At 36.1% G+C, this 13820-nt stretch overlaps 1 protein-coding gene across 2 annotated transcripts in view; it reads left to right on the top strand.

Moving 5' to 3' along the window:
- PGR (progesterone receptor) overlaps positions 1 to 13820 on the top strand; it is a 108568-nt gene that overhangs the window by 31931 nt on the left and 62817 nt on the right. For both annotated transcript variants that reach the window (XM_072726281.1, XM_072726282.1), the window contains exon 3: positions 7478 to 7594. In XM_072726281.1, the coding sequence (XP_072582382.1) occupies positions 7478 to 7594 (117 nt within the window). The remainder of the gene's footprint in view (positions 1 to 7477; positions 7595 to 13820) is intronic.

Genomic DNA, 13820 nt, shown 5'->3' with positions numbered 1-13820 from the left:
TTGGCAGTATTCTTGCATAAGAGATGGGAGGTGCCATATCATTCTCTCTACCCTTGCTTCCTGCCAGTGATGTAACTCTCAAACAGTCCCTTTCAAGAGTCACATGTCCATGTCTGATGTTCTTAAGGGAAGTATTCTGTTTCCTCCTTGTTCTCAGCCCAAGACTTTATGTCTACTTTATATTTAGGTACTTCCATGTACCTTGCTTGTCATTTTCCCCTTGGAAAAGTTAAATACCTATGTAGTAACTATCTATTTTGTTATAAGGATTATATGAAATGAGCCATTTAAATTCCTAACATATTGACTCATACTATACTCAAAAATTTTTTTCTGGAGCACCTGAATGGCTCAGTTGGTTAAGCGTCCAACTCTTGATCTCAGCTCAGGTTTTGCTCTCAGGGTCGTGAATGTAAACCCTGTATTGGGCTCCACACTGGGTGTGGAGCCTAGTAAAAAATTGTTTTCTTTCTTCTCCCCCTCCCCACTTACCTTTTCCTTCACTTCAAACCAAACCAAAACCAAAACAAACAAAAAAAAAACCCCTGGGATCTTACATGAAGATACCTTAAAACTTAGTGCTTCATTATTGTCCATCTCCCTTTCACCTTGTCAAATAGTCAGTGTTCCCCTCTGACTTCTTTCCAGTTTTACCTAACCAGCCCTAGATTGGCTAATGTGAAAAACTAGTCCAAGCCTTTATCTCATTCTGCTCTTGTCTTCAGAAAACTTCAGATTCTAGAAAATATCCATAAAATTTGAAAGAATAGTATAATGAATATCTATAAATAACTATATGAAAGTAAATTGCAGGCATCATATTTTACCTTTCTAAATTTCAGAACGTATCTCCTAAGGGCAAAAACAATTTGCAATATAACCCTGATATCACACCAGAAAATTTAATATTGATAAAATAATATTATCTAATATATACTCAATATTCAGATTTTCTCAATTGTTCTCAAGGTGTACTGTATAGGTTGTTTTTTTCATGAAGGATCTATCAAGAACTATGTATTTCCTTTGGTGAACTAGTCTCTTTCATCTCCTTTAATCTAAAAAGATCCTCCCACTTTTTTTGTCTTTCAGGACATTGACAATTTTGAAGAGTCCAGGCCAGCCATTTTGTAGAAATTCACACAATCCAGATTTTTCTGTTTTGTGTTTTTTTCAGTTAGATTCAGGTTAAACATTTTGATAAGGATCATGTGCAGGCCAGTGGTTCTTAAACATTCTGGTCTTATGACCTCTTTTCTTTACATGCTTAAAAAGTATTGAGAGCCTGAAGAGTTTTTGATTATGTGGATTACATCTGTCAATATTTATCATATTATAAATTTAAAATAACTTTTTGGAACTTAGTCATTTAAAAAATAGCAAACCCATTGGATGTTAATTTTCCAGACCAAAAATTATAATGAAAAGTATGACATTGTTATACATTTTTACAAGTCATTTTAATGTCTGCCTTAATAGAACGCAGCTGCATCTCATATCTGTGCCTGCAGTCAGCCTGTTGCAATATGTTGTTTTGGTTGAAGCATATGAAGAAAATGTGGCATCATGCAGATATGCAGTTGAAAATCAGAGTATTTTAATTGTCTTTTCAGACTTGACAAGCGGTCATCATTTCCTTAGGGATAGCAAAAGGGTGATTTTCTACTTCTCTTATTCCTTCTGATTTTATCATGTAAATCTTTTTTATAGTTCTTTCTCTCTTCCAAAAGATAATTTAGTAATCTTAAAATATTGGAAGGCCTAGAAGATGCTTGATTATTTCCCTTTGATTATCAATTTTCAGAGAAATGAATTTGTGCCTTAGTATCCTCCACTACTTTCCAGTGAGTATGTTTTGTTTCTTACTCTTTTTCTTTCCTTTCTTACATGTCATTGTGTACTAATGGCTTTTTATATAGGCAGTATGTTTTAATCACTAGAAATAAATTCTTTTTGATGTTCAAATTGTTTTTGGTCAATGTGGCTTTAACACCATTTCATTACCCTTCAATAACATCCAACTCTATTACAACAAAGTATCACAGGTTCAATTTGTACACTTCTTGCCACAGTCCTAGATAGCCATTCCTCCAAGGAGTTCTGGTTCCTTTCAGATCAAAATGATATTAGACAGCACTCTGGATACCACTGTTTATTACTGCTGTAGTTGTGTTTTCTTCTAGGCATTTTTAGTGGACCAACCTGGAAAACACATCTTTTTTAAAAAAGTGAGGCAATCATGAGTTTACACTAAGATTTCTCAATGTTGGCACTGCTGACATTTGGGGCCCATTAATTCTTTGTTGTTAAGACTTCCCTGTGCATTGTGGGAGCTTCAGAGCATCCCATCCCTGGCCTGTCCTCAGTAGCACCTGCCCCTAGTTATGTGAAGCAAAATGGTCCCCAGGCATTGCAGAACATTCCAGAGGTGGTTTGCCCTGTATGGGAACACGGCAATAATGCCTCTAGTTGAGAAGCACTAGTTTCCAATTTTATTTGTAACAGTATTAAAATAATTCTGTTATTGTTTTTATATGTATGTTCATATTTGTGTGTGTGTGTGTGTGTGTGTGTGTGTATTTCACAATGCCAACAGTCAGCATGACCTCTAACAACAGCACACCTATGGTCTAGTTGTTGTTTCATCTTCTCTATGAAATCTTGGTCCGTTCCCATAGTTTTTAACAAAAGCACAGTCTCATTTCAGTGATCAAAATACACAGGACAGCATGAAAATCCAAATCCCAAATTCTCACCTAACTTAGTTTCTTCTTTGCTAGAGCTTAGGCCCACTGGTTAGGGCCTGAAGTTGCAAGAACCAACAAGATCACCTTCTGTATTTACCATACTCACATTCCTAAAATCCCTTAATAGCTAATTTTGACCTTTTCAATATCAAGGCATAGGAAGAAAGCCCAGGTTAAAAGGAGGAACACATTTGTATTTGGCAGGTGCATATGTGACTATCACTGGACTTCTCTGTGTTTGGAGGATGATTATAATGGCTATTTCTCTAGCAGGATGCTTGGTGGGATTCATGGGATATTTCACTGGAAAGCTTCAACTGTAATCCTATAATGCAGGTGATATCTCTCTTCTTTCTGGACACTCCTTGCTTCTATGCTCAGTCTCTGAACTTCAAATGATTGGCCCTACACAGAACTCCCTTTGTTGGATCAGTGTCCTCTAGTCTATCCTCTCAGGTGGAACTATTTTTAAAAAGAAATAGAAAAGACTTTTTGGGACGCCTGGGTAGCTCAGCAGTTGAGCATCTGCCTTTGGCTCAGGGAGTGATCCCCGAGTCCTGGGATCAAGTCCCACATCAGGCTCCCTGCATGGGGCCTGCTACTCCCTCTGCCTATGTCTCTGCCTCCCTCTCTCTGTGTTTCTCATGAATAAATAAATAAAATATTTTTAAAAAAGCTTTTTATTGGCATATTTTAGGAAAGTGCTCAAAGAGAAGTGTAAAGCTTAATGAATTATCATTAAGTAAATGAAACTATACTATTATTATTCAGGTCAAACAATTTACAAATCATTAGCTTCCCAGAAAACCTATTGCACCCTCCAGTCATTCCCCATATGTAACTACCATCTCAATCTCTAACATTATAAATGGTTTTCCCTGTCTGGGAACTTTATATCAATGGAATCATGCAGTGTTTTTCTCCATTTATTATTTTACATATTATATTTATGGACCCATCCACATTTTTGCATAGGCTAGATATTCTCATTGCTGTATAATAATGCATTGAATCAATAAAAGAGTTTGTTTATACATTATGCTATAGATTATTGTTTGAGTTTTCAATTTGGGACTATTATAAATACTGTTTCTTTTTTTAAAGATTTTATTTATTTATTCACAAGAGACAGAGAGATAGGCAGAGACATAGGCTGAGGGAGAAGCAGGCTTCCTCCAGGGATCCCAATGCAGGACTTGATCCGAGGACCCCAGGATCACACCCTGAGCCAAAGGCAGACGCTCAATCACTGAGTCATCCAGGTGCCCCACAAATACTGTTTCTATAGATATTCTCTTACAGATCTCTCTTTTTTTGCATATGTACATACCTGAGTTTTTGCATTTGGCTTTCCCAGGATTCTAAGGAATTTTATTGGTCCCAGACCAGTATTTATTACTTGGCACAGATTCATACATCATGTGGTAGTAAAAATCACCTCTCATAGAGGCCAAGATTTTTTTGTTTAGCATATTTTGTTTTTAGTCATGGGTGGCTCTTCTCCCCACCCAAAATTTTGGGCAGATTCCTGGCTTTATCAGCATAGTCTGGATAGTGTTTTCTAGCTCAATTTTCACGAAAAGACAGCCTTTTGAGATTCTCCATTTTATATAAAGTTCAGTTCCCATGCTGTCCCCCCAGTGGGACTGAGGCCACAAATTCTGGCCCCTTGTGAGTGTTGAAGCCCAGGACTTGGCTCCTAGGTCCTGTATCTGATCTGAAACTTTTTTTGGCCATTGTACAGTCCATTCCAGTTTACCCTTCTGCCTTTCTTTTTAATTTCTGGCTTATTGAAATTTCCTACACACACACTTTTTTGTTCTAGACTGTAAGTAAACAACCTGCTTTTGTCATATTTTATTCAGCATTTATGTGTTTGTGGTTGAAGGGATGCCTCCATGAGCACCAGCTCATGTTGCCTCAAGCCTGTGCTTCATGAGTCACACCATACCAACTTTTTCTTGTTTGTTCTTTATCTGTTAGACATATATATTCATTTCTTCTGCCATTTTACTACGTTTCCCCCTCCCTTTCAAAGAAAGGTATGCAAAAGTGACTTCTCTCAAACCTAAGTGAAATGTGTTTACTTGGGCTTATAAGGCAACATAAATAATATAGAATTCTTATCTTAAAGGTAAATCTCTTTGTAGGTAATAATAGATTTCATTTCAAACAAAATGAACTTTTTTCCTGTATCTAAAATTTTAATAAATCATTAGGGATATAAAATGACCTAGTCACATTTTAATAGTGCTTTTATTTTCACAAAATATGATTCCTTTAACATAACTTGAAGTTATATTAATATATTAAATACAGAGAACAGTTGGAAATACTATTTAAGTATAGCCATTCAATAATCTCTTTTTCAGGTAATTAAATACAAATTTTTCATAAATAATAACTTCTGTCTTTGCAAAGGTAGATGTTAAATATGAGCTTGCTATAGATGAACAAAGGGAAAAAGAGATTCTTAAATATGGGGAACAAACCGGTGATTACCAGAAGGGAAGTGGGAAGGAGGATGGATGAAATAGATAAAGGTGGATTAAAAATACGCTATCATGGGATCCCTGGGTGGCGCAGCGGTTTGGCGCCTGCCTTTGGCCCAGGGCGCGATCCTGGAGACCCGGGATCGAGTCCCACATCAGGCTCCCGGTGCATGGAGCCTGCTTCTCCCTCCGCCTGTGTCTCTGCCTCTCTCTCTCTCTCTGTGACTATCATAAATAAATAAAAAATTAAAAAAAAAATACGCTATCATGATGAGTACTGGGTAATGTATTGAATCATTGAACTACTATATTGTACCTGAAACTAATATAACACTATGTTAATTATACTGGAATTTTAAGAATTGTAATAAAAAATAAAACTATAAAAAATAAGCTTGTTAAAGACTAACTCATGGTCTATTAATATAAGAAGGCAAGAAACTTGTTGAATTAACAAGTATTCTGTATAAAAACATTGAAAGTTGGTAAATAAAAATCTGGAGCAAGAGATTTTTAAAAAATTTACTATATGTGACAATAAGTGAAGTATTACTATCGAGTTTATATTGTTGAGTAAATCATGGTTATAGCTATAGGTGAAGCACTAAGTATAATTAAGTACACATATATTCAACAAATATTTATTGAACTGTTATTTAACACAAGATTTACAAAAGACCTAGTTTTTAACTTCACAAAACTTAGGCGAAACAGAAAAGCAGTATTTACAATAGTAAATTAAACATTATTAAACATGGAGTGTTTATTTGGCTACACAGAAGAAATGTCTAGGCCTTTCTGGGATCAGTTAAGACCAGATTGAAACATGACCAAGAGCTTGGCAAACAGATGTATTTAGAAAAGGGAGGAGAGTCATAAAGGCATGAAAGAGTTTGGGGGAAATATAAGGATGTTAGTACAGCTAGAACATCAAATAAAAGAGAATATGTAATTTAAAGGAAAAGACGTAATAGTAATTACCCTTTGCTTTTTCTGCCCTAATATATATACAAAATTTTCCAAGGAGAAAGAGAAAAATGTGGTGTTCTATTAAAGATCTTTGGTAATATTGCCCCATGTTTCAAAAAGGGCAGATGACATATTCTTTCCCCTGCTTGATTAAGCAAATGTTTAAGGTACCTCTGTGTTCCTTTACCACAAACTTTGGCCAAAAGAGTGAATCTGATTTTAATGTTGAGTAATACAAAATATTAAAGGGAATTCCATAATCTTTAAAATCACCTTTCATACCTAAATATAAGGAAGCTACAAATGTTAAAAGATTAGGTCTGTGTTATAAGAATTTACTGGAAAATAAAGAGTGCCAAAATTTTTTTTCCAGTTAATTAAGGTTTATATGTTTAAGCTGAGATTTGTTTTTTTTGTTGTTGTTGTTCAATCCGAGTAAATTAGATTGTTCCATGCTTTATTAAATGGAACACATTTGTGGTTCAAAATCATCATGGTTAAATAGTAAATTCATATTCCAGACCTTTTGAAGCATATGTTATTTCTCCTGCACGTATGATCCCAGAGTCACACATTTATGCACATTTCTTCTATAATTCTTGTCCCCTTTCATTCAATATTTCTCATTGTTTTAAATTGTTCTACCTTTTTATTATTTCCATTTATTGTGTTTTCTAATTTGCAGCCAAAATAAACTAGGCAGTGAAGTCAGTACAATCAGTAACATCTTTTTTCATGTGTTAGGCCCTTTAAAAGTAAGATAGTTCCAGGATTTTCCAATAGAATGAAGTGAATAGATTTTATAAAAGGTCTATTTTAGAGACTTTTAAAATTCTTTAGTCTGTATCTGTTTTCTTGAAGGTTTAGATGTCAGAAAGAAAAAAGTTTACTACAGTTTGACTGTTTTACATGACTAATACTTCTCAACAACATGTAGTTAATCTTGAAATGATAGAAAGGTCTAAGGGCAATCTGATATTGACACCATTAAGAAGATGCACAGAAATATTGTGCAAAAGATTTTTAAAGGAGCCCTCAAATCGATTTATAAATTGTGTTCATCTCATTAAGGCTCCTGAAGACACAAGTAACGTTTTAAATAGATTTGGAGCATCACCAGCTTTTACTTATGGCAAGCAAGAGGCTGGCTGAGACATTAATGCACTTGATGTGCATTTGTTGTTTTTGTTTTTTTAAGTTGTCAGTGCATAAAATTTCCAATGGTCTTTAGATATCATAGATAACTTTTATTTGTGTTTTGTTTTTTAGGGCAGCATAACTATTTATGTGCTGGAAGAAATGACTGCATTGTTGATAAAATCCGCAGAAAAAACTGCCCAGCATGTCGCCTTAGAAAGTGCTGTCAGGCTGGCATGGTCCTTGGAGGTAATGCTTTTGTTTTCATCATGAATATACTGTTGAATATTTATACTCTAAAACAGTGAGTCAGAAAAATCCTAGTTTTCTTATTCACCTTTTTTCTGGCTTTGCTTTTTCTGTCATGATTATTGGTGTCTGAATGAAGCAACCATCAGTATCTTAACTATAGACTTTCATCATTTTGAGATCTGTTATGAGAAGTAATAAGACTTCATTTGTCTGTACTGCCTAGAAATTGGTGTTCTGAGAAGTTCACCAACCTCTTATTAAATTACATGGGTTGGATCTAGGCTCTGACATGACTGCCAGTGTGGCTTGATAATTCACTAGCCCTTTCTGGACATTAGTATCCTTATCTGTAAAATGAGAGCACTGAGATTCTTTCCAGCTCAAAAATTGATTCTGTGAATTGGTCAAATACATTGATCTTCATCTCTCCCTCTCTCTGTCAATCCCTCCCATCCTATGTCCCTTCCTCATTCTCTTTAAGTAACTATGTATTGAGCTCTTACTACTTACCAGATACTATTCTAAGTTGTGGGAGTATAGCAGCCATAAATATATATATATATATATATATATATATATATATATATATACACATACATGCATAAATACATACATAAATACATAAATAACAACCAACCATCTACCCTAATGGAGCTTACATTCTGGGGAGAGGAGCAATAAATACTTATGTCAAATTATGACAAGTCCTATCAAAAGTATTATGCAGTATGAGTAAATAGGAAGTATTAAGAAGAAGAGTCACTCTTAAATCCTTTAATATTTTCATTTCACTTAGCCATTTCTTTTATTCCCCCTTCAAAAAATATTTTCTTTTGGTTCTTTCCCTCCCCACTTTTGAAAGTTTTTGTCTTTTTTCAAGTATCTGTTTTTTTCCTTTCTCCAAATTTTTATTTAAATTCCAGTTAAGATACAGTGTAATATTAGTTTCAGATGTAGAATCTAGTGATTCATCACTTAGAACACCCAGTACTCATCACCCAGTAATGCCCTCCTTACTCCCCATCACCTATTTTGCCCATTCCCCTACTCACCTCCCCTCTACTAAACATCAGTCTGTTTCTTGGTTTGTGTGTCTTTCTGCTTTTCTCACTCCTATGTTCATTTGTTTTATTTCTTAAGTCCCACATATGAGTGAAATCATATGATATTTGTCTTTCTCTGATTGACTTTTTTTTTTGCTTAGCATAATACAGTTTAGCTCCATTCACATTGTTGCAAATAGCAAGAGCTCTATCTTTATTTAGGCTGAGTAATATTCCATTTTATAAACATACCACATCTTCTTTATCCATTCAAAAGTTGATGGACATTTGGGCTCTTTCCATAATAAACATTGGGATGCACGTATCCCTTCAAGTTAGTATTATTGTATCCTTTGCACAATTACTAGCACAATTGCTGGATAATAGGGTACTTCTATTTTTAACTTTTTGAGACAACTCCATACTGTTTTCCGGAGTGGCTGCACCAGTTTGCATTCCCAATAACAGTGTAAGAAGGTTTCCCTTTCTCTGGATCCTAGCCAACACCTTTTGTTTCCTGTGTTCATTTTAGCCATTCTGTCAGGTATGAGATGGTATCTTACTGGGGTTTTGATTTGTATTTCTCTGATGATGAGTGATGTTGAACATCATTTCATGTGTCTGTTGGCCATCTGTATGTCTTCTTTAGAAAATTGTCTATTTCATGTCTTCTGCACATTTCTTAACTGGATTATTTGGTTTTTTTTGGATATTTAGTTTGGTAAGTTCTCTATAGATTTTACATATTAACCCTTTATCTGTCATTTGCACACATCTTCTCCCATTCCGTAGGCTGCCTTTTACTTTTATAGATTGTTTTCTTCACTGTGCAGAAGTTTTTTATTTCGATGTAGTCCCAGTAGTTTATTTTTGCTTTTGTTTCCTTTGCCTCAGGAGACATATACAGTAAAAAGTTGCTTTGGCTGATGTTAAAGAGGTTACTGCCTATGTTCTCTAAGATTTTGATGGTTTCCTGGCTCACATTTAGGTCTTTCATCCATTTTGAATTTTTGCGTGTGTTTATGGTGTAAGAAAGGGTACAGTTTCATTCTTTTGCATGTTACTGTCCAGTTTTCCCAACACAATTTGTTGAAGGGACTGCATTTTTTCCATTGGATATTCTTTCTTATTTTATCACAGATTAATTTATCATTATGGGTTGTGGGTTCATTTCTGGTTTTTCTATCTGTTATACTGAGCTGTTTGTTTATTTCTTTTGTTGTTGTTGTTTTATTTGTTTGTTTTGGTTTTTTTGTTTGTCTATTTCTGTGCCAGTACCATACTGTCTTGATCACTACAGCTTTGTAATATAACTTGAAGCCTGGAATTGTGATACTTCTATAATTTAGCCATTTCTTAAGCAATTTCTCTGATATCGTGTATTTGATATAACAGTTATAATTTTTAAAAACACATTAAAATGAACTCATAAGCTTTTAAAAGTTTTTTTTCATATATGTATATGAGGTATAGTTGACATACAAGTTACCTTAGTTTCAGGTGAAAATGTAGTCGTTTGACAACTCTATACATTATGCTATGCTCATCATAAGTATAGCTATTATAATACTATTGATTTAATTCCCTATGCTGTAGCTTTCACCTCCATAACTTACTCATTTCACGAAGAGAAAACATGTACTTCTCACTCACTTTCACCTATTTTGTATATTGTTCCAGCTCTCTCCACTCTGGAATCCGTCTTTGGTTTATGTTTTTATGGGTCATTTCTGCTTTTTTAATTTGTTTAGATTTCACATATAAGTCAAATCATATGATATTTGACTTTGTCTGATGAATTTCACTTAGCATAATACCCTCAAAATCCTTATGTTTTGCAAGTGGCAAGATCACATTCTTCTTTGTGACTGAATCCATTGCACATATATACCACACCTTCTTTATTTATTCATCTATTAATGGACATCTAGTAATGGGTTGCTTCATATATTGGTTGTTATTTATAATACTGCAGTAAACATAGGAGTGCATATATCTTTTCAAATTAGCATTTTGTTTTCTTTGAGACTCAGTTGTGGAATTAATGAATCATGTCATATTTCTATTTTAAAATTTTGGAGGAACCTCCATACTGTTTTCCACAGTGGTTGCACCAATTTTCATTTCCACCAATAGAGCACAAGCCTTCCTTTTTCTTCACATCCTTGTGAACACTTGGTACTTATTGTCTTTTTTATTCTTATCATTTTGACAGGAAGATGGTATCTCATTGTGGTTTTGGTTTTCATTTCCCTGATGATTAGTGATGTTAAATATATTTCCTGTGTCAATTGGCCATCTAAAATGTCTTTTTGGAAAAATATCTATTCAGGTCATCTGCCTATTTTTAATCAAGGTGTGTGTGTGTGTGTGTGTGTGTGTGTTGATTCTTGTAAGTTCTTTATATATTTTGGATATTAACACCTTATCAGATATATCATTTGCAAATATCTTCTTCCATTCAGTAGGCTGCATTTTGCTTTGTTGATAGTTTCCTTCACTGTGCAAAAGTTTTTCGTTTTGCTGTAGTCCCAATCATTTATTTGATTTTATTTCCCTTGCCTGAGGAGACATATCTAGACATATCTAGGCCAATGTGCAAGAGATTACTGCCTGTGTTTTCTTCTGGGAGTTTTATGGTTTCCAGATTGGTATTTAGGTTGTTAATCCATTTAGAGTTTATTTTTTGTATATGGTATAAGAAAGTGATCCATATTCATTCCTTTGCACATACCTGTCTAGTTTTCACAGCACTATTGAAGAGACTTATCATTACTTATTGTTGCCTCCTTTGTCATAGATTAATTGACCATATAAGCATTGATTTATTTCTGGGTCTCTATCCTGTTACATTGATCTATGTGTCTATTTTTGTGCTAGTACCATATTGTTTTGATTACTACAGATTCATAGTATATCTTGAAATCTGGAATTGTGATACCTCCAGCTTGGTTCTTCTTTCTCAAGATTGCTTTGGCTCCTCAAGGTCTTTTGTAATTCCATACAAATTTTAGAATTATTTGTTCTAGTTCTGTGACAAATGCTGTTGGTATTTTGATATGGATTTTACTGAATCTGTAGATTGTTTTGGATAGCAAGGACAATTCAACAATACTATTCTTTCAAATCCACAAGCATGCATTATATACATTTCCCTTTGTGTCCCCTTAAATTTCTTTAATTAATGTCTTATAATTTTCAGAGTACAGGTCTGTACTGTTTGATTAAGTTTATCTCATGATTGAATTTATTTCTAGGTATTTAACCTTGATTAAGTTTGTTTCTAGGTATTTTATTCTTTTTGGTACAATTGTGAATGGTGTTGTTTTCTTATTTCTGACTGAGACCTTGTTATTCACATACAGAAGCACAACAGATTTCTGTATATTAATTGTGCATACTGAAACTTTCCTCAAATTGTTTATTACTTCTAATAGTTTTTTGGTGGTGTTTTTAGGGTTTTCTGTGTATAATATTGTATAATATCATGTCATCTGCATAGTGACAGTTTCACTTCTTCCTTAATAATTTTGATACCAGAGAGGAGGGGCAAGATGGTGGAAGAGTAGGATCCCCAAATCACCTGTCCCCAACAAATTACCTAGATAACCTTCAAATCATCCTGAAAATCTACGAATTCGGCCTGAGATTTAAAGAGAGACCAGCTGGAACGCTACAATGAGAAGAGTTTGCACTTCTACCAAGGTAGAAAATGGGGAAAAAGAAATAAAGGAACAAAAGGCCTCCAAGGGGGAGGGGCCCCGCGAGGAGCTGGGCTGAGGCCGGGGCGAGTGTCCACAGGACAGGAGAGCCCCGTCCCGGAGGAGCAGGAGCTGCACCAACCTTCCCGGGCGGAAAGGGGCCCGCAGGGAGGTGGAGCAGGACCCAGGAGGGCGGGGATGCCCTCGGGCTCCGGGGACACTAACAGGCACCTGCGCCCCGGGGACAGGCAGAGGCCGGGAGGCCCCAGGACAGCAAGGACGCTCCTGCCCCAGCTGAGCAGATCAGCGGCCCCACCCGGAGCCTCCAGGCCCTGCAGATGGAGAGCCCCGGAGCTACTGCGGGAGCTGACTCCAGGGCTGCAGAGCTGGCCCCGCCACTGCGGTTGTTCCTCCTGGGACCTCACGGGGTGAACAGCCCCCACTGAGCCCTGCACCAGGCAGGGGCAGAGCAGCTCCCCCAAGTGCTGACACCTGAAAATCAGCACAGCAGACCCCTCCCCCAGAAGACCAGCTAGAGGGACAGGGGAAAAACAAAGTATTTACCAAGCAGCACTGGAAAGTTCCAGGGGAAGTCGAGGGAACTAAAATATACAGAATCAGAAGATACTCCCCCGTGTTTTTTGTTTTTTTTTTCTTTTCTTGTTTTGTTTTTTTCTCTTTCTTTTAATTTCTGATTGCTTCCCCCACCCCTTTTTTTCACCTTTCTTTCTTTTTCTTTCTCTTTTTCTTCTTTTTTTCCTTTTTTTTCTTCTTTCTCTTTTTCTCTTTTCTTTCCTTCTCTCTCTCTCTTTTCTCCTTTTCCCAATACAACTTGTTTTTGGCCACTCTGCACTGAGCAAAATGACTAGAAGGAAAACCTCACCTCAACAGAAAGAATCAGAAACAGTCCTCTTTCCCACAGAGTTACGAAATCTGGATTACAATTCAATGCCAGAAAGCCAATTCAGAAGCACTATTATACAGCTACTGGTGGCTCTAGAAAAAAGCATAAAGGACTCGAAGGACTTCATGACTGCAGAATTTAGATCCAATCAGGCAGAAATTAAAAATCAATTGAATGAGATGCAATCCAAACTAGAAGTCCTAACGACGAGGGTTAACGAGGTGGAAGAACGAGTGAGTGACATAGAAGACAAGTTAATGGCAAAGAGGGAAACTGAGGAAAAAAGAGACGGACAATTTAGAGACCATGAAGACAGAGTAAGGGAAATAAACGACAGCCTGAGGAAGAAAAACCTACGTTTTTATTTTTTTTTAATTTTTATTTATTTATGATAGTCACACAGAGAGAGAGAGAGAGGCAGAGACACAGGCAGAGGGAGAAGCAGGCTCCATGAACTGGGAGCCCGACGTGGGATTCGATCCCAGGTCTCCAGGATCGCGCCCTGGGCCAAAAGCAGGCGCCAAACCGCTGCGCCACCCAGGGATCCCAAAGACCTACGTTTTATTGGGGTTCCC

The sequence above is a fragment of the Vulpes vulpes genome, chromosome 11 (genome assembly GCF_048418805.1).
Source record: "Vulpes vulpes isolate BD-2025 chromosome 11, VulVul3, whole genome shotgun sequence".
Lineage (NCBI taxonomy): Eukaryota > Metazoa > Chordata > Mammalia > Carnivora > Canidae > Vulpes > Vulpes vulpes.
The sequence above is the reverse complement of the archived record's forward strand: the minus strand, read 5'-3'. Positions and strand labels throughout refer to the sequence as shown.